The sequence below is a fragment of the Neovison vison genome, chromosome 12 (genome assembly GCF_020171115.1).
Source record: "Neovison vison isolate M4711 chromosome 12, ASM_NN_V1, whole genome shotgun sequence".
In the NCBI taxonomy this organism is placed as follows: domain Eukaryota; kingdom Metazoa; phylum Chordata; class Mammalia; order Carnivora; family Mustelidae; genus Neogale; species Neogale vison.
The window spans coordinates 26,218,019-26,237,788 of record NC_058102.1 but is presented as its reverse complement, the minus strand read 5'-3'; the positions used below and the strand labels follow the sequence as shown (position 1 = coordinate 26,237,788).

The window sequence follows — 19,770 nt, the reverse complement described above, 5'->3', positions numbered from 1 at the left end:
ACAATTTTAAATATCTATGCCCCTAACATGGGAGCAGCCAAGTATATAAACCAATTAATAACAAAATAAAAAAAAACTAATCGACAATAATACAATAATAGTAGGGGAATTTAACACTCCCCTCACTGAAATGGACAAATCATACAAGCAAAAGATCAATGAGGAAATAAAGGCCTTAAATGACACACTGGACCAGATGGACATCACAGATATATTCAGAATATTCCATCCCAGAGCAACAGAGTATACATTCTTCTCTAGTGCACATGGAACATTCTCCAGAATAGATCACATCCTGGGTCATACATCAGGTCTCAAACAGTATCAAAAGATTGGGATCATACCCTGTATATTTTCAGACCACAATACTCTGAAGCTAGAACTCAATCACAAGAGGAAATCTGGAAAGAGCCCAAATACATGGAGACTAAAGAGCATCCTTCTAAAGAATGAATGGGTCAACCAGGAAATTAAAGAAGAACTGGAAAAAATCATGGAAACAAATGATAACGAAAACACAACAGTTCAAAATCTGTGGGACACAACAAAGGCAGTCCTGAGAGAAAAATATATAGCGATACAAGCCTTTCTCAAGAAACAAGAAAGGTCTTAAATACACAACCTAACCCTACACTTAAAGGAGCTGGAGAAAGAACAACAAAGAAAGCCTAAACCCAGCAGGAGAAGAGAAATAATATAGATCAGAGCAGAAATCAATGAAATAGAAACCAAAAAACCAACAGAACAAATCAATGAAACTAGGAGCTGGTTCTTTGAAAGAATTAATAAGATTGATAAACCCCTAGTCAGACTTATCAAAAAGAAAAGAGAAAGGACCCAAATTAATAAAATCATGAATGAAAGAGGAGAAATCACAACCAACATCAAAGAAATACAAACAATTATAAGAACATATTATGAGCAAATTTGATGATCCAGAAGAAAGGGATGCATTCCTAGAGACATTTAAACTACCACAACTGAACCAGGAAGAAATAGAAAACCAGCAAGGAGACTGAAGCAGTCATCAAAAATCTCCAAACAGAGCCCAGGGCCAGATGACTTCCCAGGGGAATTCTAACAAACATTTAAAGAAGAATTAATTCCTATTCTCTTGAAACTGTTCCAAAAAATAGAAATGGAAGGAAAACTTCCAAACTCATTTATGAGGCCAGCATTACCTTGATCCCAAAACCAGACAATGCCCCATCAAAAAAGAGAATTACAGACCAATATCCTTGATGAACACAGATGTGAAAATTCTCACCAAAATACTAGCCAATAGGATCCAACAGTACATTAAAAGGATTATTCACCACGACCAAGTGGGATTTATTCCAGGGCTGCAAGGTTGGTTCAATCAATGTGATACAACACATTAATAAGAGAAAGAACAAGAACCATAAGATACTCTCAATAGATGCTGAAAAAGCATTTAACGAAGTACAGCATCCTTTCCTGATCAAAACTCTTCAAAGTGTAGGGATAGAGGGTACATACCTCAATATCATCAAAGTCATCTATGAAAAACCCACCGCAAATATCATTCTCAATGGAGAAAAACTGAGAGCTTTTCACTAAGGTCAGGAACACGGCAGGGATGTCCATTATCACCACTGCTATTCAACATAGTACTAGAAGTCCTAGTCTCAGCAATCAGACAACAAAAAGAAATTAAAGGCATCCAAACCGGCAAAGAAGTCAAACGATCACTCTTTGCAGATGATATGATACTATATGTGGAAAACCCAAAAGCTTCCATTCCAAATCTGCTAGAACTTGTACAGGAATTCAGTAAAGTGTCAGGATATAAAACCAATGCACAGAAATCAGTTGCATTTCTTTACACCAACAACAAGACAAAAGAACGAGAAATTAAGGAGTCAATCCCATTTATAATTGTACCCAAAACCATAAGATACCTAGGAATAAGATACCTAGATACCTAACCAAAGAGGTAAAAAATCTATACTCAGAAAACTATAAAGTACTCATGAAAGAAATTGAGGAAGACACAAAGAAATGAAAAAATGTTCCATGCTCATGGATTGGGAAGACAAATATTGTGAAAATGTCTATGCTACCTAAAGCAATCTACACATTTAATGCAATCCCTATCAAAATCCCACCTTTCTTTTTCAAAGAAATGGAACAAATAAACCTAAAATTTATATGGAACCAGAAAACACCTCAAATAGCCAGAGGAATGTTGAAAAAGAAAGCCAAAGTGGGTGGCATCACAATTCCAGACTTCAGGCTCTATTACAAAGCTGTCATCATCAAGACAGTATGGTACTGGCACAAAAACAGACACACAGATCAATGGAACAGAATAGAGAGCCCAGAAATAGAACCTTAACTCTATGGTCAACTAATCTTCGACAAAGCAGGAAAGAATGTCCAATGGAAAAAAGTCTCTTCAACAGATGGTATTGGACAGCCACATGCAGAAAAATGAAACTGGACCATTCCTTACACCACACACGAAAATAGACTCAAAATGGATGAAGGACCTCAATGTGAGAAAGGAATCCATCAAAATCCTTGAGGAAAACACAGGCAGCAACCTCTTCGATCTCAGCCGCAGCAACTGCTTCCTAGGAACATCGCCAAAGGCAAGGGAAGCAAGGACAAAAATGAACTATTGGGACTTCGTCAATATCAAAAGCTTTTGCACAGCAAAGGAAACAGTTAACAAAACCAAAGACAACTGACAGAATGGGAGAAGATATTTGCAAATGACATATCAGATAAAGGGCTAGTATCCAAAATCTATAAAGAACTTATCAAACTCAATAACCAAAGAACAAATAATCCAATCAAGAGTGGGCAGAGGATATGAACAGACATTTCTGCAAAGAAGACATCCAGATGGCCAACAGACACATGAAAAAATGCTCCACATCACTCGGCATCAGGGAAATACAAATCAAAACCACAATGAGATACCACCTCACACCAGTCAGAATGCCTAAAATTAACAAGTCAGGAAATGACAGATGCTGGTGAGGATGCAGAGAAAGGGGAACCCTCTACACTGTTGGTGGGAATGCAAGCTGGCACAACCATTCTGGAAAACAGCATGGAGTGTCCTCAAAAAGTTGAAAATTGAGCTACCTTACAACCCAGCAATTACACAACTGGGTACTTACCCTAAAGATACAAATGTAGTGATCCAAAGGGGCATGTGCACCCGAATGTTTATAGCAGCAATGTCCACAATAGCCAAACTATGGAAAGAACCTAGATGTCCATCAACAGATGAATGAATAAAGAAGATTTGGTATATATTATACAATGGAATACTATGCGGCCATCAAAAGAAATGAAATCTTGCCATTTGCGACAGTGTGGATGGAACCAGAGGGTATTACGCTTTGCGAAATAAGTCAGTCGGAGAAAGACAACTATCATATGATCTCCCTGATATGAGGAAGGGGAAATGTACCGTGGGGGGCTTGGGGGGTAGGAAAAGAATAAATGAAACAAGATGGGATCGGGAGGGAGACAAACCATAAGAGACTCTTAATCTCACAAAACAGACTAAGGGCTGCTGTGGGGAGGGAGGGAGGGAGGGAAAGGGTGGTGGGGTTATGGACATTGGGGAGGGTATGTGCTATGGTGAGTGCTGTGAAGTGTATAAACCTGGCAATTCACAGACCTGTACCCCTGGGGCTAATAATACATTATGTTAATTAAAAATTTTTAAAAATTAAAAAAAAAAGAGTAACAATTTTGTTATTTAATAATGTAATTTAAGAAGAAACCACTTTAGTGAGCACAGGATACTAGTATGTAATTAATAATTTAAATCATCTGCAAAAGCAGTAATTAATCCTACTTATCACAGATATTTGTTGTTTGTAAATAAATGGATACTTCTGGTTTATATGACTGAGACTTTTCAGCTCCTTAAGCAAGACCTTTTTCTCTATAGGTAGTCTCTTGCTGACTTATTATAAATTCTAAATAAGACAAGCTTACAATCATGATTATTTTAATAAATGACCAAAATAGACCTAGTTTATGTAGGTAGACTCATAAATTAGAAAATCAGAACTGCCATGAGAAAAACACAATTGCAGACCATTAAAAAAAAGAAGTGGTACAGGGCCGCCTGGGAACGTCAGTTGGTTAAATGACTGCCTTTAGCTTGGGTCATGATCCCAGAGTCCTGGGATCTAGCCCTACATCAGGCTCCCTGCTCCTTGAGGAGCCTGCTTCTCCCTCTCCCTCTGTTTGCCACTCCCCCTGCTTGTGTTCTGTCAAATAAATACAATCTTTTTTTTTTAAAGTCATATAAATTTTGCAAATTACTCTTTCTGCTATATTTTACGTAAGTTATTATGTCTTCATTTTAACATAAGTTGGGGTTAATTATACATTAGAAATGATCTGGAGAAACTGAAGAGAAATCAAAAAAATTATCAAAGTGACTAATGCAAAAGAAAATTATTTCTGTTAAAGACAAGCTGAAGAAATGAATGCTATTTTATATAGCAAAAACAAACAAACAAAAAACCCTAAGGGCCATGTTTGTTATTGTCTCCAAGTAGCAACAGTTTGCTTGACCTCTATCACAATGTCAACAGAAACCAAACCAGGAGAATTAGGCTTAAATTCTCACAGAAAACATTCTAACTGGCTAAACTGTGGAATCATAATAGGATAAAACATTAGAGTAGGGGTTTTCCTGGGGAGATTATCTCTCTCCTTTCTAGATATTGTCAAGGAGAAATAAACAAAAAAAGCTTCACCTGTGTAGAATGGTGAAAGAAAAAAAAAGTACTCCTCTAAAAGCGAAGAGTACGACAAAATTGACTCTCCAAATCCACTACAGATTTATGACTCCAGAATTGTAGCAGTCAACATTTAAAGTAATCATTCATAAAAACTGACATGAGTAAATAATACATATATCTCTGCCTGAAGTAATTTTTCCCAAGTAATGAGATTAATAAAACACTGTACATTAAGTATACTGGAATTTAAAGCTCACTTTAGAGCATGTTCAGTGTTGACACAAAATTTTTTACCCTGGGTGTCTCACTTGCTTAATCCTAGACCTGGCCCTAATATATTATGTCACACACACACACACACAAAATCAATGCATTCCATAAATTAGAAATAATAGAAACAATATTCTCTGATTATAATGCAATAAAACTGTAAATTTAAAAAAGCCTCCCAGCTGGAAATTAAAAAACCTTCTGCTACGAACTGACCTGTGTCTCCCCCAAATTTGTATGTTGATGTCTCAACAGGAGTATTTTAGAATGTGATTCCATTTGGAGACAGGACCTTTAAAGAGGTAACTAAGGTTAAATAAAGCTATCTGGGGGAATCCTAACCCATATGACCGGTATCCTCATAAGAAGACGGAAAGGTACTAGACACAGGCACACAAAGGAAAGGCAGTATGGGACAGAGCAAGAAAGTAACCATCTATAAGCCAACAACAAAAGAGGCCTCAGGAGAAACCAAGTCGGATAATATCTTGAGATCTCAAATTTCTAATGTCCAGAACTATCAGAAAATAAATTTCTATTGTCTAAACCCTCTTGATGGTGGTACTTTATTCTGACAGTCCCAACTAACTATTAATTTCTTCTCTTATTAAACAACTACACCTTCTATTAATACTTCTATTAATTCTTGGGTGAAAAGGAAAATGTAAACTCAAATTACAAGTCCTAAAAGATAATAATTAAAACCCTAGAGAATATACTTAATATACCTAAAACAGGGATAAGAAAAATCTCATACTAGAAACTTTACCAACAAAAATGAAGAATACTTGTTGAGTATATTCCCAACTCAAAATAAAACAAAAAAATAAATTAAAAGAAAGCATAAAGTATATTACATGATCTTAGAAAACTCAAAATCTACAAAGCAGCTAGTAGAAAATACACGAGTTTAGTAAGGTCACAGGACTCAAGATCCTTACATAAAAGTCCACTGACTATATTTCCACATGCCAGCAAAAAACAGAAAGTGAATTTTTTTTATTTTTAAGATTTTATTTATCCACTTGACAGAGATCACAAGTAGGCAGAGAGGCAGGCAGAGATGGGGGCGGGTGGGGGGGAAGCAGGCTCCCCACTGAGCAGAGAGCCGATGTGGGGCTCGAACCCAGGACCCTGAGACCATGACCTGAGCCGAAGGCAGAGGCTTAACCCACCGGCCACCCACATGCCCCAGAAAGTGAAATTTTAAAAAAACTGCTCCCATTTATAATCACATAAAAATGCTGAGGAATAAAATGTAACAATAAATGTAAATAATATGCATGACATATTCAATGAAAACTATAAAATTCTGATGATGGAAATTAAAGATGATCTGATTAAAGAAGAGATATGCCATATTCATGGATTGGATAGGCTCAGTACTTTGAGATGACAACTCTTCTCAAACTGAGCTACAGATTCATTATAATTCTAATCAAAACCTTAAAAAGCCTTTTTGGAAAAAGGTGATAGGCTGATTTTAAAATTTATATGGAAAGGCAAAGGACTTAGAAGAGCCAAAACAATCTTTACAAGAAAGAACAAGGTGGGGCACCTGGGTGGCTCAGTTAGTTAAGCAACTGCCTTCGGATCAGGTCATGATCCTGGAGTCCCAGGATCAAGTCCCGCATCAGGCCCTCTGCTCATCAGGGAGCTGGCTTCTCCCTCTGCCCCTCGCCCCTTTCATGCTCGCGCGCTCTCTCTCTCTCTCTCTCTCTCAAATAAATAAAATCTTAAAAAAAAAGAAAGAAAGAAAGAAAGAACAAACGAACAAGGTGGAGGACTTGCACTACCTGCATCAAACTTACTATAAAGCCGCTGTGGTCAAGACAGTGTGATATTCATGTGAAGACGGATAAATGGATCAATACAATGGGAGGAGTCCAGAAACAGACACACTTAAATGGACAACTGATTTTTAACAAAGGAACCAAAACAATTCAATGGAGGAAACGACTGCCTTTAACAAATGATGCTGGAACAACTGGATACCTATGTGGAAATAAAAAATGATTGTCTACCATCACCTCACACTACACAGAAATTAACATGAACTGGATCATATAACCCACATGTAAGAAACAAAATACTAATCTTTTAGAAGAAAACAAAATAGTAATTTTTGTGACACAAGATCAGGCAAAGCTTTCAAAAAATTAAAAAAAAAAAACACACAAACTAGAAAAGAAAAAGAAATTATAAAATTGACTTTGTCAAGGGGCGCCTGGGTGGCTCAGTGGGTTAAGCCGCTGCCTTCGGCTCAGGTCATGATCTCAGGGTCCTGGGATCGAGTCCCGCATCGGGTCTCTGCTCGGCAGGGAGCCTGCTTCCCTCTCTCTCTCTCTCTCTCTGCCTGCCTCTCCATCTACTTGTGATTTCTCTCTGTCAAATAAATAAATAAAATCTTTAAAAAAAAAAAATTGACTTTGTCAAAATAAATTTTGCTTTCAATAGACACAATTAAAATAAATAAAGCAATCCACAGACTTAGAACATACCTGTCAAATATGTATCTCACAAAGGGCTTGTATGCAAAACAAAGCGCTGTTACAACTCAATATGAAAATAACATCCTAATTTTAAATATGGGCAAAATATCTGGATGAATACTTCAAAAATCCATATTACAAGATGCTAAATATCATTAGTCATTGGGGAAAATCAAATTAAGACCACAATGATATATTACTACACATCCGCTAGAGTTAGGTTAAAAAGACTGACAATAACAAGTTTCAGTTAAGATGTGTGAATCAAATGGAACTGTCATAGGGGAACTCTCATACGTTGCTATGGGAATGAAAAACAGCATGATCACTCTGTAAAACAGTTTTGCTAAATATGTTGCAGAACAGTACTGCTATATGTCATCACTCAGCAATGTCATTCCTAGATATTTAACCAAGGGAAATAAAATTGTATGCCCAAAGACTTCTACACGAATGTTCATAGTAACATTAATCATAAAAGCCCCAAACTAATAACAACCCAAATATCTGCCCATCAAAAGGAAAATGAATAAACAAATCATGTTACATCCATTCAATGGAATCTTAATCAGCAACAGAAAGGAATGAAAGACTGATATATACAACAACATGGATAAAGGCTGGGGATCAGAGGAAAGGTCAAGTGCAGAGAGACACAGGGAAAATTTTAGGGTAACAGAACTGTTCTTTGCTTTTACTATGGTGGTGATGATTATAAAACTTTATACAAATACCAAAAGGCATCACACTGCACACTATTTAATGGGTGAATTTTATTTTATGTACATTAAACACTAATAAAACTATAAAAACTTCTTAATGGCAGAACAACACAGAAAGAAGAAAGTAGAAATTAATGAGGTAGGAAATAGAAAAACAGTTGACTCCATAAATCAAATTCCTAGTTTAAAAAAAATATGGAACTATATGCTTAAAATGATTAAAATAGTGAATATTGTTATGTATATTTTATCACAATAAGAAGAATAAAATCAACAAAGCACTAGCCGACCAGATTAACAAATAGAGGTAGCAGGCACATATATAAACAAGAAATAACCCAGGGAAAGTAAGCATTCATTAAAACAGAACAAATTGAAAAATAAAAACTATTCTGCAGACCTCTATGCAGACAAATTTGAAAGCCAAGATGAAATAATTTCTTATGAAAACACAGATCATCAAAATTGATCCCACAATAGAGACAGAGAGCTTTAACAGATTGTTTTCTATAGAATAAACAGATAATTACTCCAGAAGTAGAGGTTGGTTCAAGATTAAGAAATCCATTAACACACAATATTAATAGTGCAAGAGAGGGAAAATTATGACTGTCTGCAGAGATGACGAAAACCTTTGAAAATTTGTGACATCATGCCTATCATTTCTACTATAGTGTTTGCCAAATGATCTTTTCCTATTTCTGTCATTTTTTCCATGTTTGTTAGTTGGAATTCTCCTAAAAAGAGCTTTCCTTCTAAATATTATACATTATGTCATCTAGACACATAGATTTTTATTTTATCCTATGGATTATAACATTATATTATAACTTATTTCTTTGTTCAAACTGTCTCAGATTTGGTCAGTGGGTGTTAAGATTAGTGGAAAAATGTATGATGACAAAGTATGACAAAAAATATTTACATAGTCTCAAAGTATTTCCCCATAAGGTAATTATACATTACAAAGAGAAAAAAATAGTCATTTTATACTGGAAAAATCTGGCCAACATCACCTTAACCAAAGTAAACATCACTAGTAAGGGAACAAGTAATACACCTCCTAATATAATGCACTGAAGAAACATGACTTTGATTTTGGTGTTATTTTTGCTAAAAATATATAACCTGAATTTAATCATAAAGAATTTAAGACAAACTCAAATTGAGGGATAATCTCTAAAATAACTGGTCAGCAATCTTCACGTAAAGGCAATGTATGATTCTGGACTGGATCTTAGACCAGAAGAAGGATATCAGTAGGACAACTGGTAAAATTTGAGTAAAATCTACAGGTTTGATACAGTACTATTTATTTCCTGATTATATTAATGTTAGTATCTTAGCTTTGATTATTGTAATATGGTTATATAACATGTCAATCTTTAGAGATCTCAGTGAAGGTCAGGTAGGAATTCTGTGTATGACTTTTATAATGTTTTGATAGCTCTAAGATTATTCATTCCAAAATGAAATTTAAAATATATATACGCATAGATAACCTAATACTCTGAAGTTCCCTTCTGGCCGACTCTTCTGCCATCTGTGAAGCCCGCAATTTCTCTTCACACTGATCCTTTTCAGATTGCCTCCAGACATCATGTTCCACTTTCATTTTCTCTAAATCCGTTAATCTGTTCTCAAGTTCTATCCTAAAACAACAGATGATAATTATGTTACAAGAACTACAATGAGGATGCTATGACAGCAAAATGTTTTCATTTGCAAAGAGACTGAACACAAAATAAGGTAATTAAGTACTTACTTTTCATCTTGTAATACCACAAGTTTTTGATAACCTTCTTCCTTGGCAGCTTGTACTTTACGTATTAATTCACGATCCTTTTCTACTAGGAGAGCTTTGTGGTGTTCGACAGCTGACTTGAGAATTTCATTGTCTGACTGTAATCCTAATATTTTTTTAAGGAAAAAGATATGCTGTATTCAAAGTTATTAAGCTGAAAAATCATAACAGCAAGCATCCATCAGCTGGTAAGGCAACTAAAAGACCGCAGAAATTTAAGTCTGGATATGTATTCTCAAAGATCTTTACGTTATTAGTAAGCCTTTTAAGAATGAAATAGACTAAAACTCAGTTAACTATTCTGTCATTATTTTATTTAGCATACATATATAAACACTTTAATAAAAGACTAGATATATTTACTCGCTTGACTCTTGAGAACTGGGGGCATCAACCTAGGTGATATCCAAAGAGATATAAATATTAACTCCACTTCTAAAAGGGTTTTGTAATCTTAGCCCCAGAGACAGCATCATCATAAAGCTGGTTGAAAGTAGAGTGAATAAAATCATGGAACCCTTCAAAACCTATCATTCTAACAGAACTGTTGGATTACCAATAGAAATAAAAATTGGAACGGCACCTGAGTGGCTCAGTCAGTTAAGTCAGGCAGGTGCCTTTGGCTCAGGTCATGATCCCAGGGTCCTAGGATCAAGCTCCACATCAGGTTCCCTGCTCAATGGGGAGTCTGCTTTTCCCTCCCTCTCTGCCTCCCAGCTCATGCTTTTGCTCTCACTCTCTATCTCAAATAAATAAAATCTTTTAAAAAAAGAAAGAAAGAAAGAAAGAAATAGAAATTCAAAACTTTCAAGTTTATCCAATGAATTCACAAATTTTCCTTACATTGATATGGCAAGTATTTTGCAGATGGAATAACTAAGACAAATTCATATGTAACACAAAATTTTAAAAGAATGCATAACTAGATCACAAACTCTTTACATCCCTTGAAAAATTACTCCCTAAATTCTATAGAAATTCATGAATCAACATCAAGTAGAGATTAATGATACAAACACTAATTCATCATAAGCTCTGCCTAAAACCACAGAGGCCAGTTCAGCTAAAGACCAACTTGAGGACAGTTATAGGCCAAAAGCAGTTGATTTAAACACCCTTTAAGAAAAATCAGAAATAATACAATTCTGAGGAATCTTGATGAGAAGGACATTCTTAAGACTACACTGGGGCTTAAAAACAAATGAGGCTCAGTAACTAGCCTAGTGTCTACATAAAAACAAAAATTGGGCCTAGGATCTACCTATCTTCCTTATGTAATTATTTTTTTTTAAAGATTTTATTTATTTGTCAGGAATAGAGAGAGAGAGCACAAGCAGGGCAGGCGACAGGCAGAAGGAGAAGCAGGCTCCCTGCCAAGCAAGGAGCCTGATATGGGGCTTGATCCCAGGACCTGAGTCAAAGGCAGAAGCTTAATCGACTGAGCCACCCAGGTGTCCCTCTTCCTTACGTTCTTAAAATAGTCTCACATCACTAAAATGGTCTGGGACTAATAATCACATGATCTAAACAGATTCACAACTATAAACCCAGAAAGTATGGAATCCCATTTGGAAAGTTTCACTTAATTTATGTGTTAATCAAATAACTGTATAAACGGAAGACTGATTTTTTTAAGAGATACATCACAAAATGAACATTCAACATAAATAAAAAAACAATCCATATGTGCTCTAAGATTAAAATTCAGCTAGGCTCAAAAATAAAAATTTAGTTTGATGTATATTAATAATTTGTTTCTATGCAAAAAGAATAGTAAAAAGCATGGGAAATCATATATTACCATCCAGTTCACTTTGAATCTTATTTCTTTCTCTTTCTAGCTCACTCTTAGCTCTTGCTGCCTCCAGTTTGATGTCTGTTATTTCTAGTTTGTTTGAATGTTTAAGTTCTTTTACCTGTTGATAATTAGAAATTAAAATTACTATAGGTCATTTTCTTGCCATTAACTGCTTACCCAAAAACATCAGTAGAAATGAGAAAATGTTTTGGGAAGCAGAGTACACAGTATAAGCACCTTCCAAGAGGGAAGGTGCTTCAGGGCCTTGAACAGTATCTGGTACCAAGAAAACAGAATTTCCTAACAGAATCGAGTTATTTCTTTACAAATATCAGGCTGGGGTCACCTGGCTTAATCTTGCCTTAAAAGGCTTACCTACAAGTACCTAAAATCCAATAGTCAATGACCGGCTCATCTTCAAAGAAAAAACCTAAAACCTCCTTTAAAAAAAGTGCTGGTGCCAAGAAGGCATTCTAGGTAGAAGGAACTGCACATAAAATGTTATAAAGGTATAATGTCACAACAGTATGCTTGCAAGAAAGCAACGAGCTATGCGTTAGCGCAGAGGAAGGCATGCAATCTGTGGAGTGGCAGGGAATAAACGTTATCTGCTGCACAAAAGGGCCGCGCAGCCTGTTAGCTACTGAAGGTGACACAGTCAACTTTGTTTCAGAAAATTAACTCTAATTGCAAATTAAGATTGAGAAAATGAAGGTAAAGATGCCAATTAAAAGGCAAAGGATTGACAAAGTGGGCAAGAAGGAAGAATCAACTGAATTTGGTGTGCGTGTATGTGTGTGTGTGTGTGTGTGGATGTGTGGATGTGGTGGCAGTGGGAAGAATGAGTACAAAACATATAAATCTAATTTAAACTTTTACTGCCCAAATCTAATTCTCTGAAAAGCCCTGAGTGAAGAGAAATAATTGTCAGTATCTTCCATATGATTAACTAATCACATACCATTTTTAGTTTTCTCTGAGACAACCCTTCTGAAAACGGAATGATTTTAGTTCATGAGTAGTATTCATTCATTGGATAAATATTTACTGAGTACCTATTATGTGCCCCAGCACAGTTTTAGGAGCTGGGGTTACAGAAGCAAACAAGAAAGCTTCATCCCTCCAGCTATCTGCACTGCCTTCTACTATTTTATATCCTTTCCCTTTCATAAGGTGCTTCTAAAGTTAGTCCTAGAGTTAATCCTATAACGAGGATTTAACCAATACAGATATAAAAATTAGATAAATCTGTACTCTGACACACTAGTGCATAAAACTGTGAAATTAGAGGAGAAAACCACACATATATACAAGTCAAATATGTAAGATGGTGGGAACAGGAGGGTGAGGATCATATACTTCAGTGCAACAGAAATCTATAAAAACTGAAAATGGGAGTTAGAAACAAATGAGAAAAAGCTTCTAGAGCCAAAGAGGGGAAGGATGAGAAATAGAAGTGTTTTACCAAAGGAGATTCCACTATGAAAGGTCTTAAGAATACTGTAAGGAATGGTTTGGTCAACATTCTCACTTAAAGAAAAATAGAAAAGCAAGTACTGTGCTGCCTTTGTACTGCTAACCACATTTAAGATGCATGTTTTGCTTCCAAATAAACTTACAGATTTTTTAATGACACTACATAAAATGAATACATTGTGCTGACACCAGGTTTGCAATTTTAAACATTACTGAAAATAAGTCTCACAGAACAATGTTCAACTACATGAAAGCAGCTAAGAAATTTTATTTATTTTAACAACTTAAACTTTCTGTGGATTGGGCTCTACTACATTTTAATTTCATGGACAGACAGAATTAAAACTATAAATGTCTTAAAATTTTGAAGAAATATAACTATAATGAAAATCCAATTTCTATAACAAATGAAATTATAACCTGCTATTATATACTAGCTGTAAAAGGTTAAGAATAACATAGCAGTTAATTAATAAGCCACACTGTAGCCTCTCTAAATATGAGGTGGAAAACTTTAGCCATCTTATTTTGCAAAAATTTCATTCATTTCAACAAGAACTACGAAATACATAAAAACCTATTTCTTCTGAGAAAATAATGTTCTACTAAATTGTAATTATTGAAACTGAAAGAACAGTAGACAGGAAGTCAAACAAGTGGAGTCTGACTTCAGGCCTACTTTTATTATTAAACTAGTGGTATACACTCAAAGTATTTGTCCTTGCTGCATTTGAGTTTACTTATCTATGGATCTATAGGAGTTTCAGTTTTCCTTTAGTGCCACGTTTCTATAATCCTGAAATAATGAATGCACTTATAGTAATTTTTAACTTCTTAAAAATATATTAAAAGGATTAAAAGTGAAAAACTTACATGAATTGTATTCCTGAGCTATGACAAACAGTAGCACTTCCTATAAGTAATCTGAATCAAATCCCAACTAGTCACAATAAACTTTTCTTTCTGACCCTAGATCCCTGGTTCTTTACCTTTCTTGTGATCAGGCCTCAAAATTTCTAGGAAAACTAGAGATCATTTCCTAAACAAAATGTATAAGGTTACAATGTTACATATAATTTCAAGAGATACAGAGTCTTCTGAAGCTCCCCTGGGGCCAAGATATCCTGTCTCTCTTGTTTTTTCTCACAATACATTTTCCATTTGAGCCTTCATGTTGCCAATTTGCTTTATGCTTTTGATGTAACAGAAGCTCAGCATCCAGAAAGTACTACCAGTACTACTAACTTTAAGAACCATAAAAAATGGCAGTATTAGGCATTTTACAGGGGTTCAGAATTTGTTAAATTACACATACACATATACACAGACATGCAAGAAAACATATGTAAGCAAGTAAGATATAGTTGGAAAACTGTATTACTCAAGAAGCTCTTGACACAAATTCCAAAGAGATAGTACTTAAACTCTGATCTTTTTTCAAAGGTCTGAGATGGTATGACCTCATTAATGTAGCTAATAAGGATAACTATGTGGGATGATTTCCTTAAACTGCATATTTTATTGGAGTTTTAAAGATCAAACACTTCCTGAGATAACCAGAATTTATCTCATTGAATGTAAAATACCTTCAAGGTTGCCATTTTCAGGCCATCATTGGCAATACTTTTTAATACAAGACACTGAATCACACTGACATAATTCTGTTCAAAAACCTGACAAACATTTACAAAATTTGAATAACTTAGACAAATACACCCCAGGTGCTCCTTTGCATTGCAAACAACCATTTGCTAGAGTTGCAAAATATTGATGAAAATCTCAAGTTGCAAAGAAAACTGTGACAATCATGTTTGAAATATCATTTTAAAATTTATCCTTCCAATGAAATCTTTATACATGCATGATTCCAAATGAAAACTTGGTTTGTCTAAAGCTGAAGGGTGGTTTTTAATATGCCATTTATATGCAAAAACCACAAGTGTGCCCTTAAAATTAGGAAACTCTTAGCAATATGAGAATTGGAAAAAAGGCATGGCAGAACTTCCTGAATTTACTTCTTTGTATACTCCATTTCTTTGTATACTCTACCACTGTAGGAACTCTATCTCAATATGTATACATTTGAATGTATAAAAAAATCTACTTAGGTTAATCAGGAAGCAATTAAATTATTAATTTATTTTACAATCTTAGTAGGCTGGATGAGTTCCTAGGGATGAGCCAGAATGATGTTTCATTTCATCTATGAGGAAACTTGCTTACAGTTCTACAGATTTATATAATGAGGAATGGAATTTGTCATAGGCTTAAAGTTCCATGTTCTTTATGTATATCTTTTTCTCATTTAAGGATATCACTAGTGTAAAACTGTTGCTATTATTTTCATCATAGGCTACTATCTACTGCATTCCATGCAAACCATCTTTAATCTTAGAAAAATCCTGGAAGAGAAAGGCATGTTCCCACTTAAAAGTTATGTGAATTAGAAGTCACACAGGTAATGAGTGAGATAAATGAGTCAGGATCAAAAGACAGATTTATCTGATTCAAAGTCCACGAACTTTTCTATTGTACTTCACTACCCCTTCCAAAATGACAGTTTTTATTTCTAAATACATTTTAGTCTCAACATAAAAGCTAGCCTAGAAAACACATGAATTTAACTATTTCAACAATTAAAAATCTTCTCGCCTAATTTTCACATATTCTTTCTAGCGTCAGCCATGTCTAATGAATTAAATACATTGGCTACAAAACCACTTCGTAAACTGTAAAGTAAAAAATTCAAACAAGAATTGTAAATGTCACTAGAGACAGCATCTGCAAACATAAGAGTATGTGTTTGCCATGGAAAAAACTGGGTAGACTATCTCCCAAAGGTGGCATCTGATACATGCAGCATCATGGCTTATGGCCTTTTGGACACAGAAATAACCACTCTCAAGGCTGGACTCACATTAATAAAGTTTATAAAATCAGAGCTGTGAGAAAAAACTATAATGGAAAACAGAATACTCTAAGTCTGAAGGACCAGTGTGCATTCTCTCCCTGTAGACAAAATTACATGGGAAATTAAGTAACAGAAAGTTGTTTGGTGATCATATAATCAGAACAAATGGAATGAAATGAATTGATAGTTTCATGCCCACCATTTAAAACAGATTGATGAATTCCTTCCCACAATAAGAATTATCTCTTCAATGGGACAGAATACTTCGATTCTACTAAAACTCTCACTTCTGTTATGAACACTGCCTAAGTTCTCTCAAGTAATTCCTTGGCCAAGTCATTTATGATGACTACATGACTCCTTTAGATAAGTTCATTTCTACTAGGCTATAGTAAGTTCCTTCTGGTCTGGGACCTCTTTTGTTTTTCAAGGTAATTTTACATAACTCTGCTCTGATGAAAAATAATTGATTTCACTGATTCAGAAACCACACTTCTTTCTAAGATCTTGAAGATGCCCCCAAGTACTAACATTAATAATAGCTATTAATAATATTTGGGTAATTATCTACTAGACCTTATGCAAAGTGCTTTGTGCATAATATTGCATTTAATTTTGCCATAATCTATAAGGTATATATTAGTCTCGCATTATAAAGAAAAACACAAATTTTCAGGGAGAAAGTAAATTGCTCAAGGTCATACACCTAGTAAGAAAAAGAAATGGAATTTGAATCTAGTCTGTCTCAACTCCAGAGATGATATGATATTGTTATTCACCACAGTCTTCTAAAAAATACTTTCATCATTGCTCTCCTATTTCTGGTTATCAGATTCCTTATACATAAAGCATGTGAGGGGAAAAACTGTAAGTTCCTGAGAAAGCCTAGTATATAAAAGACATGCAAACCATTATATATATTCTTTCTAAAATAACATAAAGAGCACCTGGGTGGCTTGGTTGGTTAAGTGGATGGCTCTTGACTTCAGCTCAGATCATGATCTTTGGGTCCTGGGATCAAGCCCCATGTCAGGCTCAATGCTCAGTGGGGAGTCTACTTGAGATTCTCTCTCTTCCTCTGCCCCTTGCCCTCTCTTTCTGACATACACTCTAATAAATAAATCTTTTTTTAAAAAATAACTAAAAATAACATAAATGCAGACCATGCTGCTATTATTAATTCACTCATTTAACAAGTATTTATAGAGTGCCTGTTCCAGGAGATGGAGATACAAGGAGTAATAAAAGCAATGTCCTGTTCTTAAAGCTTATATTTGATTAAAAGAAAATGGGGTGGGAGAGAAGAGGAGAGACAAAAAATAAACAAATATAAATATACCAAATGCTGTTAAGAGCTATGAAGAAAAATAAAGCTGGTAAAAAAGACAGACAGTGAGGCAGAAGAGGGAAGATGGTATTTTACAAAGTGAAGACAAGGAAGGCCTCTCTGATAATGCGATGTCTGAAAGAGGCAAGAAGGCAAACTATATGGATCTGAAGGAAGACCATGTCAGCAGGCAAGTGCGAAGGTCCTAGGACAGAAGTAAGAGTGAGAAGAAAGCCAGTAAGGCTGGAGCAAAGTGGACAGGAGGGAAAATGGACTGTGATTGCTCTAGAAAGACTGCAGAGGCAGATCATGCAGAGCTCTGAATAGGTAGAGAGTCAGGAGGTTACTGTAAAAATTGAACCTAGAGAAATCATGGCTTGGAGAATAGTAGTCACAGTAAAAGTAGTAAAAATTAGTCAGATTTTACATGTATTTGGAAGGCAGAATGATAGGATAAAAAAAAGATTTCAATATAGAGAAGTAAACAATTTGAATATAAAATTTGTCCTTATGCAGAATCAAGCATTCCAAAAAATGAAGCAGAAACATTAAGATGACTTACTTTACTGGTCAACGTATTTATTTCCCGCTCAGCTTTGTGCAATTTACTGATTAGAACAGTATTTTGTTCAGTGCTTGATTGTAGTTCTTTTTCCAAACGTTCAGCCTGTAGTTTAGCTGACTGTTTTTCAGCCTTTTATTAAAAAATATTTTTAAATTTATTCATAATTTTTATAATTATATAAAAAGAAACACTATTTATTTATTTTTAAAATAAATTTGTGTGTGTGTGTGTTCCAAAATTCATTGTTTATGTACCTTACCCAGTGCTCCATGCAATACATGCCCTCCTTAATACCCACAACCAGGCTCACCCAACCCTTCATCCCCCTTCCCTCCAAAACCCCCAGTTCGTTTCTCAGGGTCCACAGTCTCTCATGGACTCCTCCAATTTCCCCCAACTCACTTCTCTTCTCCATCTACCCATGTCCTCCATGTTATTCCTTATGCTCCACAAGTAAGTGAAACCTTATGATAATTGACTCTCTTCACTTAATATATGTATAATCATACTACCCCAAATTATTCAAAGTATTCAAAACCTCAATAATATTATTCAAAATATTCAAATTATTCAAAACCTCAATAATATTAACATGCACCAAAGCAACAAGAGTTTTCTCAAAGTAATTGGTAGAATTCAAATAAAAGATATTTGATCCAGGAAATATACAACAACAGTCTCTGGAGAAATGACGTATCGATAGCCACCAACAAAATAAAACATATACTTCTCTCAAGAAAGAGAGTACCTAATGTACTCACTTGATACCTATTTACTCTTATTGTGGACACAATTCAAACAAACATTTTGGGGGGGTTTCAATGTATAACAGAAATATAAAAGCATAATAGAAGTAGAAGAAAGGGTTCGTTTGTAGTAGTGAGAACTAAAAATCTGAAAATCAAAGTAGATTAACAAATAAAAACACGAGATTTAAAAATTCAAAATCCTCAACTAATCTGGAGACTCTGGAAGTACGAACAAAGAGCTCCACAGCTCTTGAACCCATCATATCATAAAGATTCTTAAATCTGTAAATTGTCAAGAAAATTTCTGGTTGATAACACTCCTAGTACTCTTTCACTAGAAAGTGAAAACTAAATGCTTTTTAAAAATAAATTTCTACTCAAAATAGTTAAAATTAAAACGTTTGAAATTTCAGAATAAGCTTCACAGTTTTTAAGATCTCATTTCCTACATATCTTAAATATGACAAGAGTATATTCAACAAATAATTCAGGAAAAAACTGTTTTCCTCACATATAAAATGATACTCTTTGGGCACAATGACAGCCAGAAAAATCTAAGAAAGAAATGCTTCTTTTCATTTCATCTGACAAATGATAAAATTAACTACAGGCTCTTTTGAAAATGTCACAAATGAACCTCCCATCTTTTGTAATCATTCAACTTGTCCTGAAAATCATCATTCTAAATGACCTGAATGAAAAGCTTTGCATTGGGATCATATGCTATATTCAATTGCAATCATCCACTTATTCTGTCACTATAAATACATTAAGGATGGAAGGGTAGCAACATAAGAGTACCATTCTGAATTGCCTCATGTCTAAGGTCCAATGATAGAACTTTAGTTCAGGAAACCAGTAAATACTGTCAGAGGCTTTATCCAAAAAATAAAAAGGTGACTTCTACTCTTCAA

General features: G+C 34.9%; 1 protein-coding gene across 3 annotated transcripts in view; it reads right to left on the bottom strand.

Annotated features, from left to right (window-relative positions):
• CEP83 (centrosomal protein 83) overlaps window positions 1-19,770 on the bottom strand; it is a 137,360-nt gene that overhangs the window by 28,033 nt on the left and 89,557 nt on the right. For all 3 annotated transcript variants that reach the window (XM_044228118.1, XM_044228120.1, XM_044228121.1), the window contains 4 exons: window positions 18,105-18,236; window positions 11,832-11,946; window positions 9,992-10,136; window positions 9,729-9,878 (listed from right to left, as the gene is read on the bottom strand). In XM_044228118.1, the coding sequence (XP_044084053.1) occupies window positions 9,729-9,878; window positions 9,992-10,136; window positions 11,832-11,946; window positions 18,105-18,236 (542 nt within the window). The remainder of the gene's footprint in view (window positions 1-9,728; window positions 9,879-9,991; window positions 10,137-11,831; window positions 11,947-18,104; window positions 18,237-19,770) is intronic.